Genomic DNA, 21,456 nt, shown 5'->3' with positions numbered 1-21,456 from the left:
GGGAGAGAAGGGAGCCTGCTTAAATACACTGAGCAGGTTCTCTATGGGAACCAGGGTGAAATGAGTTCAAGCCGTGGGAACTGAAAGAAGGCGCATGCGCGGAGGCACAGCGAAGGTGACTCAAGTTCAGAGGCGTGGGGAAAAAAAGGAGGGGGCGCATCAGTATTCTGAATGCAAAGAACAGTGCAGGAGACTAAAGAAACATGTGAAACAAAAATCTCTACTCAGGGTACCTATGCTATCAAATAGGAAATGTCTCCCATATCAATATGGTTAATTGGAAGAGATACATGAATATATAAATATAAAATATATATATATATGAAAATAATATATAAAAATATATATATATAAATATATATAAAGGAATGGAAACTATGCCCGTAATACATGGAAACGCGCTGGGATAAACATTTAATAAAAACTGTCTAAAATCATTGTGAGTATATGGTCCAAAAATATTAAAACATAGAAACCAATAAAATTAAGGGATATAAAAGGGGTGGGGGTGAGGGGATACATTAATAAGAACCTTTTTAATATATAATAATATAATATAAAAATGAAATATATATATATATATATATATATATATATATATATTAATGATAAAAAATATATATATGAAAAATATAAAAATATATATAAATATAAAAATAAAAACGTGGATAAGCATACAGATGTATAATTTAAATATGAACATTAATAATATGTAATATGAAAGATAATAATACAATAATAATAAATATAGGACCATGAAAAACTTGCAATAAGAAGGATAAAATGTTGTTATTATTTATATTAAAAATAATGATAATGACAATAAAAGGCCAATGGCTCAAAAAACTAATAAAAAAGATCCGCTACTTCATTCAGACCAAATGGGTTTAAAGTATTAAGTTTGTGAATCCAGAAGGTCTCTTTACGACTGAGCGTCTCTGATCTATTATGCACCAAAGGACCAATCTGCTCAATGGGAGTAATCTTGAAGTCCAAACTTTTATTGTGTTGGATCGTACAGTGCTTGGATCGTACACATCGTACCTTCTGGATTCACAAACTTAATACTTTAAACCCATTTGGTCTGAATGAAGTAGCGGATCTTTTTTATTAGTTTTTCGAGCCATTGGCCTTTTATTGTCATTATCATTATTTTTAATATAAATAATAACAAAATTTTATCCTTCTTAATGCAAGTTTTTCATGGTCCTATATTTATTATTATTGTATTATTATCTTTCATATTACATATTATTAATGTTCATATTTAAATTATACATCTGTATGCTTATCCACGTTTTTATTTTTATATTTATATATATTTTTTATATTTTTCATATATATATATTTTTTATCATTAATCTATATATATATATATATATATATATTTCATTTTTATATTATATTATTATATATTAAAAAGGTTCTTATTAATGTATCCCCTCACCCCCACCCCTTTTATATCCCTTAATTTTATTGGTTTCTATGTTTTAATATTTTTGGACCATATACTCACAATGATTTTAGACAGTTTTTATTAAATGTTTATCCCAGCGCGTTTCCATGTATTACGGGCATAGTTTCCATTCCTTTATATATATTTATATATATATATTTTTATATATTATTTTCATATATATATATATTTTATATTTATATATTCATGTATCTCTTCCAATTAACCATATTGATATGGGAGACATTTCCTATTTGATAGCATAGGTACCCTGAGTAGAGATTTTTGTTTCACATGTTTCTTTAGTCTCCTGCACTGTTCTTTGCATTCAGAATACTGATGCGCCCCCTCCTTTTTTTCCCCACGCCTCTGAACTTGAGTCACCTTCGCTGAGCCTCCGCACATGCGCCTTCTTTCAGTTCCCACGGCTTGAACTCATTTCACCCTGGTTCCCATAGAGAACCTGCTCAGTGTATTCAAGCAGGCTCCCTTCTCTCCCTCCTCTCCCTCCACGTACACGGTCCACTGCTTTTTAGCAAATAGCCTTTGGGTTGATAACACAAGCCAAATGCACAAATTCCCTCATACATCGATTTTCTTCACTATGGCACATATAGTAATTTCTCAAATCTATTTCCTCTTATAAGCAGCCAGTCTTTAGAGTAACGGATGATCACTAACCCCCTGTGTAGAACTCAGTGCTTTACATTCTTGAGTTCGAGAATCACATTAAACATACACATCTGTTATACTGACACGCTCTGAGGAACCAAGCAGTCTACTTATTTATATTTCTATTCATTTGGCGACAAAAATCTCTCAACTTTACATTCGTATTCATTTCAATTTTCAGTATCAGCAGAAAGTACTCCGTCTCTATATTTTTTGAACACTGATGGGGTCTGTTTATTCCCCACGCTGCTTTACTTTGAGTCACCTTCACCGTGCCTCCACGCATGCGCTTCCTTTCAGTTCCCACGGTCTGAACTTGATTCACCCTGGCTCCCATTGAGAACCTGCTCAGTGTCTTCGCGCAAGCGCTCTTCTTTTCCTTCACGTACACTATCCCCTGCTTTCTAGGAATTCCTTCAACACTTTGATTATCTAAATAGCACAAATTCAAACGTATATGCACACTTCTTTACTGAATTAGTGAACCCATTTTTTATTCTCCTCACTATGTAATTCCTTGATTCATTCATCTGTTTCCCTTTACAAGTAGTCAGCTTTGAAGTTATGGATGTTCACTAACCACTTTGTGTTGAACCAAGTGATCTTTAACTTTTGGGTTCGAGAATCACAGTGAGCACACACGCCTGTCATCATATGAACGCGCTCTGAAAAACCAAGCAATTCACATTTTTATGTATATTTCCATTTATTGGTCAACATTTCTCAATTTTACATTCATTTCATGCTGTTTATTTTTTTTATTTTTTCAATACTCCGATATATGCTCTGTGTTTAGCAGAAAGTACTCCTCCTCTGCATTTTTCACGTGTCCATGAGTCACTCCGTTACCATGAGAGCATTGACGTCATAGGTGTTAACGTGGTGATATGGACTCCTCTATAAGTAACCGGTCTGTATACTATGCATGTATTTTCTCTTTTCCCTGAAGAAGGAGACGGCTTATGTCTCTGAAACGCGTTGGTATGCTGTAATAAAAAGAGATTTTAATTTACATCCTGACAACAGTGGTTTCTTAGCGCGGCTAAAACCCGATTCTCATATATATGTGTATATATATATATTTTTCTACTACGTCTTCACGGGGCCGCTGCTTGAACCACGCGGACACTCATATGCTCTAAAAGGGGTTGTGACTGGCACAACCGCTCCAGGTGAGTGTACCTATTTACATCTATACACGGTTATTACCGGGTAAGACCCTATTGCGCCTTTGTTTCCCCCCTTTCCAGCACTTTTTGGAGTAGAAATGGAATATGTCCATGATTTCACTGCAACCACAGATCGGCCAAAGATTTATCTCTGTGTGTAAAGTGGCCTTAAACCAGTATCCCAAAGGTGGTCAAAAATGACGTTTGAGGCACAGTACAAAATGAGGAAAAGAAGGAGTGCCGTATTGGAGTGCAGATTTAGTTGGAATTGTTTGCGTGTGCCATGTCATATTGGCATAGCCCCTGAGGTGCCAGAACAACAAAAACTCCCACAAGTGACCCCATTTTACAAACTGCACCCCTCAATGAATTCATCCAGGGGTGCAGTGAGCAAATTGACACTACAGGTCTGTCATAAAATTTTATATTATTATGAGCGGTGAACAAAAACAATTACCGTACATTTTTACCACTAAAATGTTGTTTTAACCTCAGATTTCCAATTTTCACAAAGTGAATAGGTAAAAAAAAGTCCCCATAATGTGTTATACAATTTCTCCTGAACGTGGCAATACTCCACATGTGACCGTACAATACTGTTTGGCCGCACAACTGGGCTTGGAGAGGAAGGAGCGCCATTTGATATTTTGTGCACAGCTTTTCCTAGAATAGTTTGCAGACTCCATTTGCAGAGCCCCTAAGGGCGGCTTTGCACGTTGCGACATCGCACGTGCGATGTCGGTGGGGTCAAATCGAAAGAGACGCACATTCGGCGTCACTTTCGACATCGTACTGTGTAAATGCTAGATGATACGATGAGCGAGCGCAAAAACGTCGTTATCGTATCATCGTTGCATTCACCGACATTTCCATAATGCCGGTGCTGCGACAGGTACGATCTTGTTCCTCGTTCCTGCGGCAGCACACATCGCTGTGTGTGAAGCCGCAGGAGCGAGAAACATCTCCTTACCTGCCGCCGGCGGCAATACGGAAGGAAGGAGGTGGGCGGGATGTTTACATCCTGCTCATCTCCGCCCCTCCGCCGCTATTGGCCGCCTGCCGTGTGACGTCGCTATGACGCCGCACGACCCTCCCCCTTAGGAAGGAGGCGGGTCGCCGGCCAGAGCGACGGTCGTAGAGTGGGTGAGTGCATGTGAAGCTGGCGTAGCGATAATTTTCGCTACGCCAGCTATCACAAGATATCGTACCTGCGACGGGGGCGGGGACTATCGCGTGCGACATCGCAGCATCGGCTTGCGATGTCGCAACGTGCAAAGCCCGCCTAAGTGCCAGAACAGAAGAAATCCCCCAAATTTTGGAAAAACGCACCCCTCTGGGAATTCATGTATGGGTGTAGTGATTATTTAGTCTCTGTAAAACACCCATGGTGTCAAACACTGTGAATGTTGCAGAATTAAAAATTGCAAATAAGCCCTTGTGCCCAGTACATTGTAGTGCCTGTACATTATGCCCAGCTCGTGCTTCTATAAACCTGCACCCTGTACTTTTAAGTGCGCTTTCCTCACTACAACAATGCCAAACGTGGATAGTTTAGGCACATTGAGGAGCTCAGAAGGAAAGGAGCATTTGGATTTGGGAGCGCAGATTTTGCTGTATTTCTTTTTTGAGGGGGTTTGCAATATCGTTTTTCCAGAGCCTTTCTGCTACCAGTCATATGAAAGCCACTTATATTTCCGTTAGCGAAGGACAGACCTGACTGGGGACTTTAGTGACAATTTTGGTACAGAACATTTTGGATGAGTTGACATTTATCTTGTGCTCTATGCTGAGCGCTTACATCGGCGTTTCCATTTACATCTCCGAAATACGTGATTCAGGTGAAACCCCCGACGTATCTATTTACTAATGAGGCAGCATACTATTTTCACAGATTAGGACATTCGTTTCTCTGCAGCATAAATTGACATGCTCCATCTAGGGAAACCACGCTGCATGTCAGTTTACGCTGCGGAGAAAAGTAGCACAGTGGGCATGGGATTTCTATCAATCCATCCACTGTGCTTGTATCGCACAACACAGCAGTTTGAACACAGCGAAAAGATGCTGCATCCAATATGCTGCTATTCCTGATCGTGGGCACGCACCCTTACACGTAATCCTGGTACAAGCGCTCAGCGTGGAGCGCAGGATAAATAGGAGCCGCGATGTACAGCGATGTTTTAGAGGCAGAATTAACAATAACAAATCAATTGTGTTTGAAGAATTGGCTTTATTTATTTTTTATGCTGTTCACCTTACGGTATAGGTGATAAGGCATTTCTTTTCCTCTGGTCAGTACGATTACAGCGATACTAGGTTTATATATTTTTTTTTTTGGTTTGGCGACTTTTGCTAATATCATTTTTTTTTATAAAATAAAGGTTTTTTGCATCACAGGATTTTGAAGGCTACAGTTTTTTTTATTTTTATGCCGACAGACTCATGTGAGTGCTTGTTTTTTTCTGGGATGAGTTGGAGTTTTTATTGGTACATTTTTGATTACATAATTTTTGAGTCAGAATCAATAAAAAAATAGCAACTCAGGAATAGTTTTTTTTTTGTTTTTTTTTAATGCCGTTCACCATGCTGTAAAAGTGATAAGATAGTTTTATTCTTGAGGTCAGTACACTTACAGCGATACCACATTTATGTAGGTTTTTTTTTTTTGTTGACGCTTGTACACCATAAAAACAAGTTTTTAGGAAAAAAACTGATTTTTGTGTACTCACCGTAAAATCGTTTTAAGTAGATGCAAAAGCATAGCTCCTCCTCTGCAGTATACACCCCCTGCCCGGGCCAGGCAGCCTTAGTTTTAGTACACAAGCAGTAGGAGAAAAAACCAGTAAAAACTTCTCAACAGAGGAACATAAGAAAAGAAGAGTCATAACCAAATAAGGTACTGAGAGAACCAAGGCCCAACAGGGCAACAGGGTGGGTGCTGTGTCCTCCAATGATGGCTAAGAGAAAACGATTTTACGGTGAGTACACAAAAATCCGTTTTTCTCTGACGCCTCATTGGGGGACACAGGACCATGGGACGTCCTAAAGCAGTCCATGGGTGGGAAACATAAAAGAAGACAACACAACCCAAGGACTAGGAACCAGTCCCAGACAGCCTGGAGCACCTACTGAGAGAGGTGCTCTACTGCTGTTTGCAGAATTTTCCTACTCAGATTTGCCTCAGTTGAAACCTGGGTATGGACTCTGTAATGCTTTGAAAATGTATGTAGACTAGACCAGGTCGCAGCCTTACACACCTGTTTCACTGACACCTGATGCCGAATGGCCCACGAAGCGCCAACTGCTCGCGTGGAATGAGCCCGCAGCCCACTAGGAATGGGCTTGAGTTGCAAGCGGTAGACTTCCTGGATCACAGAGCGAATCCAGTGAGCCAGAGTCGCCTTTGAAGCTGCCTGTCCCTTCTTCGGCCCCTCAGGAATGATGAACAAAGAGTCCGTTTTCCTAAAGGGGGCTGTCCTGGATATGTAATATCTGAGAGCTCTGACGAGGTCTAACGAATGCAGAGACCTTTCCACCCTATGAACTGGGTATGTACAAAAGGAAGGCAGAACAATGTCCTCGTTCAAATGAAACGGGGTAAGAACCTTTGGTAGGAAATCCGGAAGGGGGCGCAGAACCACCTTGTCCTGGTGAAAGATCAGAAAAGGCTCGTGGCAAGAGAGTGCTGCTAGCTCTGAAACCAGTCTGATGGACGTAATTGCCACCAGGAATGTTACCTTCCAGGACAAAAGAGCAAGGGAGGATTCCTTGAGAGGTTCAAAGAGAGACCTCTGGAGACCGTCCAGAACGAGGTTGAGGTCCCATGGGTCCAGCGGCCGTTTGCACGGGGGAACTAGATGGGAAACGCCCTGGAGGAAGGTCTTGACTTGCGGTTTTTGAGCCAGGTGGCATTGGTAGAAGATTGAGAGCGCTGAGATCTGCCCTTTAAAGGGAACTGAGAGCCAACCCCGCTTGCAAGCCAGACTGTAGAAAGTCGAGAATTCTGGGGATGGCCAGAGGCATAGGCTGCACGTTAGTTTCCCTGCACCATGAAAGGAAGATTTTCCGCGTACGGTGGTAAATGCGGGATGAAGCAGGCTTTCGGGCGCTGATCATGGTGGAAATACCTGTGGGGGAGAATCTCGCTCTTGTTAGTACCCAGGTCTCAATGGCTATGCCGTCAGCTTCAGGGCTCTGGAGTTCTGATGGGAAATGGGCCCTTGGGTCAGCAAGTCTGGGATGTCTGGAAGGCGCCACGGTGCGTCTGTGAGCATTTGTACTAATTCGGCGTACCAGGCGCGCCTGGGCCAGTCCGGTGCTATCAGTATCACCGGGACTCCCTCTGCTTTGATCTTCCTGATTACCCGCGGCAGCAGGGGTAGAGGTGGAAATATGTAAGGCAGGCGGAAGTGGTGCCAGGAGCAGACTAGAGCATCCGCGCCGATGGACTGCGGGTCGCGTGACCTGGCTATGAACGCGGGTACCTTTGCATTCAACCTTGAGGCCATTAGGTCCACGTCTGGTGTGCCGTAGCGAGTGCAGATGTGTAGAAACATATCTGGGTGGAGAGACCATTCTCCGGCGGCCAGGCCTTGGTGACTTAGAAAGTGTGCTGCCCAGTTCTCTACCCCCGGTATGTGTACCGCTGATATCACTGATCCCGTCGATTTGGCCCAGCTGAGGACCTTGTGGGCCTCGAGATAAGCCGCTTTGCTGCGGGTGCCCCCCTGCCGATTGATATAGGCTACAGCTGTCGCATTGTCCGATTGGACTCGAATCTGACGACCCGCTAGCAGAGGGCAGAACGCTTTTAGCGCGAGGAAGATCGCGCGGAGTTCCAGGATGTTTATGGGTAGGAAAGACTCCTGGGGCATCCAACGTCCTTGAGCAGTGTGGTGCCGGTACACTGCTCCCCAGCCTAGGAGGCTAGCATCCGTGGTCAGGACCAGCCAGTTCACTGGGAGAAAAGATCTCCCCTTCGATAGGGATTAGGACCGAAGCCACAAGCGGAGTGCGTACCTGACTGAAGGCGTCAGGTGAAGATGTCTGTCCAGGGAGAAGGGGCTCTTGTCCCAGGCCGCTAGAAGAGCTAGCTGTAGTGGGTGGAGGTGCAGTTGAGCAAAGGGTACTGCTTCCATAGCCGCCACCATCCTGCGGAGCACTTTCATGCTGAATCGAATGGAGCGAGACGGAGGACGTAGAAGGCAGCGTACCACTCGTTGAAGAGCGATCGCCTTGTCCTGAGGGAGAAAGATCAAGCCCCGACTCGTGTCTAGGGACATGCCCAGGAAGGTGATGGATCGTGATGAGATCGGGGATGATTTGTCCAGATTCACTAGCCACCCTAAGCGGGATAGGGTGTCCACAGTGATCTGTACGCTGGTTGAGCAGTCGCGGAAGGAGGGGGCCTTGATGAAGAGGTCGTCCAAGTAAGGGAGAACGACTACTCCCCTGGCGTGAAGGACGCTTATGGCGGCCGCCATGACTTTGGTGAAGACCCTTGGTGCGGTGGCAAGGCCAAAGGGTAGAGCTACGAATTGAAAGTGAGAGTCCTGAACTGCGAAGCAGAGGAACTTTTGGTGATCTGGAGCGATGGGTATGTGCAGGTACGCGTCCTTGATATCTATGGAGGCGAGGAATTCCCCCTCGACCATGGATGCAATAAAGGACCTTAGGGACTCCATTCTGAATCTCCGTACGTGCACATGTTTGTTTAGGTGTTTGAGGTCCAGGATGGGTCGAACTGACCCATCCTTTTTGGGGACCACAAAGAGTTGGAATAAAACCCCCTGAACTTCTTGTCGTCCGGGACGGGTATTATCACTCCTGCTGTTTGAAGCGAGTGGATTGCTGAGAAAAAGGACTCACGTCTTTTTCGAGTCTTTGGGGGGTTTGAGAGAAGGAACCGACTCGGGGGTCTGGTCCGAAATTCTATGTGGTAACCGGAAGACACAAGGTCTTGCACCCATTTGTCATCTGAGGCGGCAGCCCAGATGTGTTGAAAGAGCCGCAGTCGACCTCCTACAATGAGTGTGTCCGCCGGGGCACCGAAGGAGTCATGAGGGGGGAAAACGTCGTGGCCGAGTCTCCCTAGTCCTGGACTGTTTCGGTCTAGGCTGCCATGACGAAGTGGGTTTCGGGGAGAGCTGAGGTCGGTCGGTCCCTGCGTAGTCCGCGGCTGGTGGCGGGGACAGCATGGGATGTCGACCAACCAAATGAGTTCCGAAAGGAGCGGAACGAGGACTGTGGACGTCTGGTGAAGGACGTCCTGGATTTCAGCTGGGGGAGGTACTCTTTCCTCCCGTGGAGTCAGAAATGAGCTTGTCCAGACGTTCGCCAAACAATCGGTCTGGAAAAAAGGGAAGGCCCGTGAGAGACTTCTTGGAGGCAGAGTCCGCTCGCCATTGTCGGAGCCAGAGAGCTCTACGGATGGCTATGGTATTTGAGGCGGCAAACGCTGTGCAAGTAGCAGCGTCCACGGAGGCCTGCATGAGGTACTCCGCCGCAGCGGCAATTTGAGCTGTTACCTCTGTGAAGGTATGCGTGAACTGGTATTCCTCAAGCGAAGTGTTAAAGGGATTCTGCCCAGACCGAGATCGCCTTTGCGAACCACACAGAGGCAAAGGAGGGCGAGAGGGAGGAACCCGCAGCCTCAAAAGCAGAGCGGGCGAGGTGCTCCACCTGTCTGTCTGTCGAGTCCTTGATGGAGGAACCATCGGATAAAGACAGGAGCGTCTTTGTGGTAAGGCGGGAGACCAGGGGGGTTGACCGAGGGCAGATCGGCCCAGCCCTTAGGGGCAGGTGAGGCAAAAGGGCACCGGGACTGCATGAGTTTTTGGTTACCGAAGCGCCTGTCAGGCTTCTCCCTTTGCTTTGTGAGGATATCCTGAAACTCTGGGTGATCAGCGAAAACCTTTTGGGGTTTCCTTGCCCTCTTAAAGGAGACCACATGGTCAGTGGTAGTGGATGGGGGGATCCTCCACATGCAGAGTTTGGTTGATTGCTGCTATAAGGGAGTCTATTGCACTTTGATCAGCTTGGAGGATGAAACCAAGGAATCCTCCTGGTACAAACAGCATTCTCCCTCCTCTAGCTCTTCAGAAGCCATGGAGCGTGTGGGAGAGCCTGCTCTGTGTGCTCCCGAGGGAGAGCCCTGGGGGCCATGAGAGAGTGCTGGAGACACCCGGCCATGTGCTCTTTTCCTGATCCCTGCAACCGGTGAAGCATGTGCCTGGATTACCTCAGAAGGATCCTCCATAGGGGTATCCTCAGGCTGCATTCCGTCCAGGGGCCCAGAAGGGTGTGGAGGACGACATTGCATAGCGAGAATCAGGTGCTGTGACAGTTTTTCCATGGATTGGGACAGAAACTGTGCCCATTCCGGTGGGCTGGGAGCCCTAGGCTCTGGGCTGACGGTTGCGGCGGTGGTGGCAGGGGGGTCTTGGGGGGCTATAGGGGAACAGGACTCACAGAGAGAAGAGGTGTGTTTGCGTGGTAGCTCAGCGTGGCAGGCAGTGCAGGCTGAATAATAGACTATGTGGGCCTTAGCACTCTTAGTGCCCTTAGAATTCTGCCAGGAAGGGGAGCAATGGTCAGCAGACCTACAAGTGAAGCAAGCACCTCACCAGAATCAGCCGATGGCCCTGTCCTCAGGAAGGAGTAAGCTCTGTGGAGATCTTCGCACGCTTTCCTGGGGGGGCTTATCGTGGCCGCGCGGGGGCGGGGCTTAGCGCAAAAAAAGCGCAAAGAAGAAGTCAGTGTGCCCCCCCCTGCTGTGGGTAGTAAAAAACGGCGGGAAGGGAGCTTCTGACAGTTTTCCTCCCTCTCCCTCCAGTCAGCACACAGCTTGTCACTAGTGGTTATCTCTGCCGGCTTTTCTGCTAGAGCAAATAAACAGAGCAAATAAACAGCGTGAGTTGCTGAGCTCTGGGCCCTCCCCCTGCCACCGGTAAATTATCTGTGCAGGACTTTCTGCAAACAGCAAGGGGACTTCCCCCTCCTCCAGCCAGCAAGCTAGAGAAAAGTTAACACTGTGTGTTCAGGATCCCTGGGGCTCTCCTCCTTGCAATCAGCAAGGGACTTTCTCATAATAAATACTGTAAATTCAGCAGTCCTGGGAGCCTTCCCTGCACCGTCTTTTCTCCCTTTGTCTGGGAAACCAGTCAGGGGTATCTCACCTTAAACACTGCTTCAGTCCAGGCAGTGGAAATAGCAGAGTCAGCTGGCTGTGTCCGGTCACACAGGTGCCATGTTCAACTCAGAGCCTGCAAAGAGGGGCTGAGGAATTGTGCCTCTGCCCTGGGCTCTGGAAAATCGGTGTCTGTGGAACCCATCGTCCAGCCCAGGATCCAGCGTCGCAGGAGGGGGTACGTGGAGGCGACACTCCACGTTCCCGCCCGTTGATGGTAGTGGGAGATCGGTCCCGAAAGGAAACAGTCGCCCCCAAAAAATAACAAACCTTGAAAGGAAGTGCCTCCAACAGACACTAAGTTAAAACTGAGGCTGCCTGGCCTGGCCAGGGGGTGTATACTGCAGAGGAGGAGCTATGCTTTTGCATCTTAGTGTCGTCCTATGGATAGGCAGCATAACACCCATGGTCCTGTGTCCCCCAATGAGGCGTCAGAGAAAAAAAATAGTTGCATTCTGAGAGCTATAACTTTTTTATTTTTGGCTTACAGAGCTGTATGGATGCTTGTTTTATGCGGGACAAGATGACATTTTCAGAGGTACAATGTTAATCGTTATATGACTTTATATGATTGCGTATTATTCCACTTTTTTTGTCAGCTGTATGTTGAAAAGACATACCGTATTTTCAGGATTGTAAGACGCCTTTTTTCCCCCCCAAAACTGGGGGTAAAATAGGGGTGCGTCTCACAAAACGGATATGGCTTACCGGGGAGGCTATAGACAAACAGTCACTGCCATTAAAGCAGTTGCTAAAAAGAAAGGAAAACCGATTAATTTACGTTGCTTGTGGGTAACGCAATCTTCTGTTCAAAATGCTCGCCCCCTATCTGTCGGTGTCCCTCAAGGCTCAGTTCTTGGACCCCTGCTGTTCTCCATCTATACCTTCGGCTTGGGACAGCTCATAGAGTCCCACGGCTTCCAGTATCATCTCTATGCCGATGACACACAGATCTACCTCTCTGGACCTGACATTACCTCTCTACTAACCAAAATACCACAATGTTTGTCTGCTATTTCATCCTTCTTCTCTGCACGATTCCTAAAACTTAACATGGACAAAACAGAGTTTATTGTCTTTCCTCCTCCTCACTCACCTCCTCCAACAAGCCTTTCCATCAAACTTGATGGTTGCTCACTCACCCCAGTCTCACAAGCTCGTTGCCTTGGAGTAACCCTCGACTCTGCTCTATCCTTCAAGCAACACATCCAAGCCCTCTTCAACTCATGCCGATTACAACTCAAAAATATCTCCCGGATCCGTGCTTTTCTTAACCAAGAATCTTCAAAAACATTAGTGCATGCCCTCATCATCTCCCGCCTCGACTACTGCAACCTCCTGCTCTCTGGCCTCCCTTCCAACACTCTTGCACCCCTCCAATCTATCCTAAACTCTGCAGCCCGCTTAATCCACCTCTCCCCTCGCTACTCCCCAGCCTCGCCACTCTGCCAATCCCTTCACTGGCTTCCCATCGCCCAACGACTCCAGTTCAAAACATTAACCATGACATACAAAGCCATGCACAACCTGTCTCCTCCCTACATCTGTGACCTAGTCTCCCAGTACCTACCTGCACGCAACCTTAGATCCTCACAAGATCTCCTTCTCTGCTCCTCTCTTATTTCCTCTTCCCACAATCGTGTACAAGATTTCTCCCGTGCATCCCCCATACTCTGGAACGCTCTACCTCAGCACATCAGACTCTCCCCTACCGTGGAAAGCTTCAAGAGGAACCTCAAGACCCACCTCTTCCAACAAGCCTACAACCTACAATAGCCCTCAGCCCAGTAGACCACTGCGCAACCAGCTCTGTCCTCACCTATTGTACCATCACCCATTCCCTGTAGACTGTGAGCCCTCGCGGGCAGGGTCCTCTCTCCTCCTATACCAGTCTGTCTTGTACTGTTAATGATTGTTGTACGTATACCCTCTTTCACTTGTAAAGCGCCATGGAATAAATGGCGCTATAATAATAAATAATAATAATAATAATAATAATAATAATAATAATTTACTAGCATGCACTGCACCATTGCAAAGATTTACTGAAGTAATCTATTGAGTTTTGCTATGGAGAAATGTTTGTTCTAATGGGCTAATTAATGGCAACTAATTTCTTTGTTATGTGGATTTCTCAACTCTTACAAATGGCTCCTAGGTGCTGCATAAAATAAAAAGTATGTTCTGGACTGGGGCCGCCCTTCCTCTCATAGCCCTTTATAAAGTTAACTTATTTTAATTTTTTTTCAGCACCTTTGGGTCATTTATTTACAATTTACCAGTAGTGATAAACCCCTTTAAAAAGGAAACTGTCTTATCCCACAAGCCTTCCGAACTGTCCCATTATAATTTAGAGCCCTAGCCCTGCATATAGTGAGTACGCAAAGTATTCAGACCCCCCTTAAATTTTTCACTCTGTTTTATTGCAGCCATTTGGTAATTTCAAAAAAGTTCATTTTTTTTCTCATTAATCTACACTCTGCACCCCATCTTGATAAATAAAAAACAAAACAAATGTAAAAATGTTTGCAAATTTAACAAGAAACAAGAAAAACTGAAATATCACATGGTCATAAGTATTCATACCCTTTGCTCAGTATTGAGTAGAAGCAGCCTTTTGAGCTAGTACAGCCATGAGTCTTCTTGGGAATGATGCAACAAGTTTTTCCACACCTGGATTTGGGAATCCTCTGCCATTCTTTCTTGCAGATTCTCTCCAGTTCTGTCAGGTTGGATGGTGAACGTTGGTGGACAGCCATTTTCAGCTCTTTCCAGAGATGCTCAATTGGGTTTAGATCAGGGCTCTGGCTGGGCCAGTCAAGAATGGTCACAGAGTTGTTCTAAAGCCACTCCTTTGTTACTTTAGCTGTGTGCTTAGGGTCATTGTGTTGTCGGAAGGTGAACCTTCGGCCAAGTCTGAGGTCCAGAGCACTCTGGAAGAGGCTTCCAGGATATCTCTGTACTTGGCCACATTCATCTTTCCTTCAAGTGCAACCAGTCATCCTGCCCCTGCAGCCGAAAAACACCCCCATAGCATGATGGTGCCACCACCATGTTTCACTGTTGGGATTGTATTGGGCAGGTGATGAGCAGGGCCTGGTTTTCTCCACACATACCACTTAGAAGTATCACCAATAATTTTATCTTCGTCTCATCAGACCAGAGAATCTTCTTTCTCATAGTCTGGTAGTCCTTCATGGTTTGTTTTTTTTTTGTTTTGTTTTTTTGTCAACTGGCGTTCATCTGTCTTAAACTGAGGAGAGGCTTCAGTCGGGCCCCTCTGACATAAATTCCCAACTGGTGGAGGTCTGCAGTGATAGTTGACTTTGTGGAACTTTCTCCCTTCTCCCTACTGCATCTCTAGAGCTCAGCCACAGTGATCTTGGGGTTCTTCTTTACCTCTCTCACCAAGGCTCTTCTCCCACAATTGCTCAGTTTAGCTGGACGGCCAGGTCTAGGAAGAGTTCTGGTGGTCCCAAATGTCTTCCATTCAAGGATTATGGAGGCCACTGTGCTCTTAGGAACCTTGAGTATTGCAGAAATTCTTTTGTAACATTGGACAGATCTGTGCCTTTCCACAATTCTGTCTCTGAGCTCCTTGGGCAGTTCCTTTGACCTCATGATTCTCATTTGGTCTGACATGCACTGTGAGCTGTGAGGTCTTATATAGACAGGTGTGCCTTTCCAAATCAAGTCCTATCAGTTTAATTAAACACAGCTGGACTCCAATGAAGGAGTAGAACCATCTCAAGGAGGATCACAAGGAAATGGACAGCATGTGACTTAAATATGAGTGTCTGAGCAAAAGGTCTGAATACTTATTGGCCATGTGATATTACAGTTTTTCTTGTTTAATAAATTTGCAAAAATTTCTACATTTCTGGGTTTTTTTTCTGACAAGATGGGGGATGGCATGCAGAGTGTACATTAATGAGAAAAAAATTGAACTGACCAAATGGCTGCAATGAAACAGAGTGTGAAAAATTTAAAGGGGTCTGAATACTTTCTGTACCCACTTTAAGTCTTGACCCTGACAACGCATATTATTAGTTTCAAATTGTACAAAAGCAACTTTTATTCCCATCCTAAATCAGTGTTTATATGCATGGAAGGAAAAGCTGTTGGTCGAACAAGTGTCTAAGGAGTAAGGTATGGTCACCCTTATTCTTTGGGTGAGTCTAGTTCTGCCGATGGAGTTAGTGAAGAAAATATGGTCAGAGGGTCTCGGCAGCAAAACATGAACCAAGTCTGGGTTCTTCAAACTAGACACATTTAAATGGGAATAGGTTAAAGTAGTAGTAATCATTATTATATTTAATAGACAAAAGAATAAGCCAATAAACACAATCATAAAACAAATGCAATCTAAGAAAGTTTTATTTAAGTCTTTGAAATGCAAAATATTAACGGTACTGTACATTAGCCTCACATTTTTACAAACCTGAGCAAAAATAAGGCAAAAAGAAAGGATACAATGCATATATCTTGTATAATTTTGAGAAGTCACAAGCTTGGAACATGAAAAATAACATATAACCTAGAAGAACACACGCATTAACACATTTCACAATAGAATTGGCGCACACAGTCGTGCGTCCTTGTGCGTTAAGTGAATGTGCTATGCAGTGTGAATACAGCGACCTTGGGTTCCATCTGCTGCAGAAAAAAATGTACACATGCTTTATGATTTGGTCACATGTTAAGGCCACAATTGCAGCAAAAACAAACCATGACCGAAACACGTGAAGGGTGAGGCCAAACAGTGCGGCTGGGCAGTGCCAAAGCTCTGCCTACACGCAGAAGTCAGATTTTATTTCACATTTGTGTGGCAACTGGCTTTCACAAAGGGTGAAGTTTTGTTCACATGAGTCCAGCCATAGCATGTGGTTTAGGACAAGTCCAAATGCAGGGGATAATTTCTGCCGTGGATTTTACCATTAATTTGCAGCAAGTCCGTGTTGAGAAACCAGCAAAACATCATTTCACCCTAATGAATTGCAATGGGTCACTCTCCTTTGAAAATCCTCACATTTTCTACAATAAAATCAGTACACTGCAAATTCAAAAGTTTGCAACATGCTCATATTTTCACACAGATTTTTAGGCCATTTGCACATGGTTGGTTTTTGTACTGCACACGAGTATGTGCAGAAGCCATGGAAATCCCCGCAGGTCTGGATGCTGACAAAACATGGTTATGGCAATTGGAGCAGATCCTGAAAACTGAAGTATAAAAGAACATTTTCTTTCTTGGCCTACATTAAAATGTGTATGGAAAAAGCATAGCAAATGTACTGCCTGAGCCTCATTTAGCAAAATGTACAATATATAAAAGGACAAATGTTAACAAGATAACCTAAATAGGATTAAATTTGACAAGAACATGGTAAAACAAAAAATCTACTTTTATTCTACTAAAGGAAGTCTTTGGATGAAGTCTAGATCCATCAAACAGTGAGGAGAGCCCAGGGAACTTTGCAGTTAGGAAACACCAGCTAAGCACTTGAAATCATGGTGTGCTGCAGAGCATCTACTGTATTTGTAGCCTATGCAAATAATATGAACATTTAAACATGTACGCTTTAAAGGGAATTTGTCAACAGGGTTTTGCTATGCTGCAAGGGTTAACAGAAAATTTAGGTCTGTCTGACTTGTCAAAATAGGATACACTCTCTGCTGTGATTAACATCTCACAGTCAATGTAGAATCTCTATAGAGAGCTTGGTGTGGGCGGTACAGCTCCTTGGAGTCTGCTACATGACAATCTAAAAATTCAGATTGTGGCAGAACAGCTGCACTAAGTAACCTAAGTGATGCATCGTTGGAATCATGATCTGTTTGCCTACATTATGGTGCTCTCAAATGAGGTAGCAAAAACCTGCTGATAGATTCCCTTTAAAAGGGTTATTTTCATGTTGAGAAGTTATTAATATTGCAAAACAAGCAACTTTGCAAATTTAGCTGCTATTAAAAATCCTCTACATTCTCAAAAAAAACATTGGATTTTTTAAATTCCATTGCTTACTGCTTGTCGCCTAGGTAACTGTCCACCTCTACAATCCATCAGTGGTTGCCTGTCTACTAAGCAAGGAGCACAGCACTTACATGCTCTTTGGCTTAGAGCTTGAGCGCTGTTTTGAAGCCGGCCGCATGTCTAGATCTGGCCAGCTTCAGTGTTTCTGCTCTTCTATGATGCTACCCTTCTGGCCTCATCTGTCATCCCAATCAGGAGCCTATCTTCCGCAGCAAGTCAGGAGCCGGTGGATTAATGTGCTCCTGAAGACAAGGTGTTGAGAATAACCCTTTACAAGGTCTGAAGTTTTGAGGGCCAAACTACTAACAAGACTCCCTTAAATCTTCCTTTTTTGAAGATATATATTTTGTTTAGGTACCTGCTCTCTTGTAAAGGAATGCAAAAATATTAGGAGAAACCTGAAGAGGGCAAACACTGGGGAAATTAGAGGGGATTCTAAATCCCAGAATGAGAAGTATTGAAAAAAATACCTACATATCATTCTGCTCAGTTTCTACTTCACTGTAACATGCTGTCAACAGATCGGTCTGCATTTACAATGTGGCAGGTTTCCTTTAATGAACAAATTTAAATGATCAGCTATAGAACTTTATTCGCTATGAAGTCTTAGGGGTACTTTACTCGTTGCGACATCGCTAACGAAATATCGTCGGGGTCACGGTCGTTGTGACGCACATCCGGCGCCAGTAGCGACATCGCAATGTGTAAATCCTAGGAGCGATGATGAAAGAGCGCAAAACAGTCAAAATCGCTGATCTGTGTCACGTCGTTCATTTTCATAATGTCGCTCCTGCTGCAGGTACGATGTTGTTTGTTGTTCCTGCAGCACCACACATCGCTGTGTGTGAAGTCGCAGGAACGATAAACATCTCCTTACCTGCGTCCACCGTCAATGCGGAAGGAAGAAGGTGGGCGGGATGTTACGTCCCGCTCATCTCTGCCCCTCCGCTTCTATTGGCCGGCTGCTTAGTGACGTCGCCGAGCAGGTATGTGCGTGTGAAGCTGCCGTAGCGATAATGTTCGCTACGGCAGCAATCACAAAATATCGCATGTGCGACGGGGCGGGTACTATCGCGCTCGACATCGCTAGCCGATGCTAGCGATGTCGCAACGTGTAAAGTACCCCTTACACTGCAATAAACAAAATTAGAAAAACAGTGTACATGTCTAAAACTTTATATTTTCATGCAGACTTTTTTTTGTGGTGCATTGATCTTGATGGAAAACAACTGCAGTAAAAATGCAGAAAAAAAACTGAAGTGTTTTTTTAAAAAGTATGGTAAAAGAACCCAAAAAAGTGTGAAAACGAGATTTCAGAAATCGCATTCACTTTGCTATGAAAGGGAATCTGTCAGGTAATTTTCTAGTACAATACTAATGTTAACTTGAACTAGGTAGGACTTAAGCAGCTCTAACAGGATCAGTAAGTTTTATTGCTGTACCTTCTCCTGTTATCTTATTGTAAGCTCCTGAGAATTCAGTGTAAGATAGTAACTAGTCAAGCATATGTAAATACAAACTGCATATTCACTGCTCCCACCTCTCAGTGCTGGCAGCAGTGATAATAAATCTGAACTGAATTTGCACTTCTGTCCCTACCCATATTCCCTCCCACCTCTCAGTGATAGTGAATGTATTGTATCAGGTCTACGTGTTTCAGAGGACGCAGCCTCCTTCTTCAGGACAATTATGACAGAAAAATCCATGAAGGTTGATTTTTCTGTCATAATTGTCCTGAAGGAGGCTGTGTCCTCCGAAAAGCATAGACCTGATTAAATAAAAGAGAAATTAATCAACTTCTAGATGTTTGATGTTATCGCGGTATATCCCGGTTTCCTTCTTCCACATCCGTAATACATCAGTCCGGTGCTGCACCAAACGCCATTGTATGCTTATGTAGGAGTTGTGATTGGCACAACTTCTACAGGTGAGTACCTTACCTGTTGTCTTGTCAAATCCCACCAGATAAGACCCTATCTGTTCTTCTTATCCACAGCATACTTCTTGATAGTGAATGTACTGAGAGGTGGGAGGAGGAAGCAGTGAATATATAAATTGTATTTACATATATTTACATAAACTTGACTGGTACAGGAGACATTGAATTCTAAAAAGCATACAGCAAGATAACAGGAGAAGTTACAGCAATAAAAGCTACTGATCCTAAAAGCCCCATTTAAAGATAACATTAGTATTGTACTACAAAATCACCTGACAGATTCCCTTTGAAAGGTAAAATGCTGTGTTTTTTGCCACATATAGAAATAAATGCAAAAACACCGACAAAAAATTATACATGTGACCAAGCCTTAAGGCTCCCATAACAATAGCAATAAATAGAAATAATCAAATGTACCACTATGCTCAATACCACATCAAAGAGTAGAATTAAAGCAAGTTTGTCAGTTTTGATCCAGCAAAAGTACTGAAGATGTTAGGTAGAAGGTAGATTCAGTTTAAACACATGGATAATAACACCATAACAGAAGGTATCATTGTGCATAAAGTTTTAGTTGGCTATACGCCCCCTTCCCCTGACATTCTGAAGGTGGTCCCTAAAGCTGTAGTGCTCCTAGCAGTGAGCGCTCCATAACATCCCCAATTTTGCTCTGTAGTGGTAGTGTCCAATCTCTCTACAGCGGTCACTCAGAGTAAAGGCGAAGGGGCTGTGAGGGCATATAATGTAGAGCAGGGTTCCCCAACTCCAGTCCTCGAGGGCCGCCAACAGTGCATGTTTTCAGGATTTCCTTAGCATTGCATGGGTGTTGGAATCATCAACTGTGCAGGTGATTAAATTATCACGTGCAATACTAAGGAAATCCTGAAAACATGCACTGCTGGCGGCCCTTGAGGACTGGAATTGGGGACACATGATGTAGAGTATGCTTCATAGGTGAATCCACCTTTACAGAACTTGGGGGAGTGGCATGTACAAGAATAAAACACCTGACTATACAATGGTATGATTATTTTAAATCTCCCATTTCTCCACAGTTTTGAAGGGTGCCAATTGCTGCAAGACGTCCTTTATAGCTCAAATATTACTGAAAACTAAACTGCTGGACTTCTAAAGGCACTGAAACTGCAATAAGCAAAATTATTTCAATGGTGCCTGCATTAATTCTGCAACAGACAAAACTCCCAGAGGATCTCCCTGTAACTGGTAAATATCTAATTTTTTACATAAAAAAAAATACGGAGATGAGAGCAGACAGATGTTAGAAGTAAGTGTTGGCAGCCAGAGTAGTATGCCATTGTAACAGAAGCCATTCAAAATGTTCCTAGGAGGCAGTCCTCGACAATCAGTGCTGCGTCCATTGTATGCTCTTCAAATCGATCCCATCTTGCACCATTTCCCAAAGTGGACTGTAAAATGCAAAGATATTATTTCACAAAGTGATTCTGCAGTATGAGTGGGGAGGGAGGGGGGATTAGCTTAAAAATTGCACTTTAATGTGGAGTTAATCAAATCCAAACAGTACAGGGACTCAACAGAAAACACTTTCCCATACACTTCATTGGTGAGCAGCACTAATAGAAGACAATTTCCATCACGTAATAATAGATGGACTGCGTCTCTCACCAGCACAAACATTCAGCGAACTTTATTTCAAAAGCATTAAAGTGTAACCATCATTTTAATTTTTATTTCATAAATTAATAGTACACATGAAAATAAGCAACTGTGTAATATATCTTATCAGAGACACATTTGCTTATCTGCCAGAACTGATCAGTCATTATCAAAATTCTCTATTCTGAAGTAAAAAAGAGAATTTTGTTTGCTTACCGTAAATTCTTTTTCTTGTAGTTCCGACATGGGAGACCCAAACCATGGGTGTATAGCTAGCGCCTCCGGAGGACACACAAAGTACTACACTCAAACGTGTAGCTCCTCCCTCCGGGCTATATACACTCCCTGGATGACAATCTACCC

The 21,456-nt window shown here is 44.0% G+C and overlaps 1 protein-coding gene across 1 annotated transcript in view; it reads right to left on the bottom strand.

The window, feature by feature from the left end:
• Positions 1-15,835: 15,835 nt before the first annotated feature.
• Positions 15,836-21,456, bottom strand: part of NFS1 (NFS1 cysteine desulfurase) — a 76,098-nt gene continuing 70,477 nt past the window's right edge. The window contains exon 13 of the mRNA XM_075349898.1: positions 15,836-20,885. Coding sequence (XP_075206013.1) covers positions 20,822-20,885 — 64 coding nt within the window. The 3' untranslated portion in view covers positions 15,836-20,821. The remainder of the gene's footprint in view (positions 20,886-21,456) is intronic.

This window comes from Anomaloglossus baeobatrachus, chromosome 5, assembly GCF_048569485.1.
Source record: "Anomaloglossus baeobatrachus isolate aAnoBae1 chromosome 5, aAnoBae1.hap1, whole genome shotgun sequence".
Classification (NCBI taxonomy): domain Eukaryota; kingdom Metazoa; phylum Chordata; class Amphibia; order Anura; family Aromobatidae; genus Anomaloglossus; species Anomaloglossus baeobatrachus.
The sequence above is the reverse complement of the archived record's forward strand: the minus strand, read 5'-3'. Positions and strand labels throughout refer to the sequence as shown.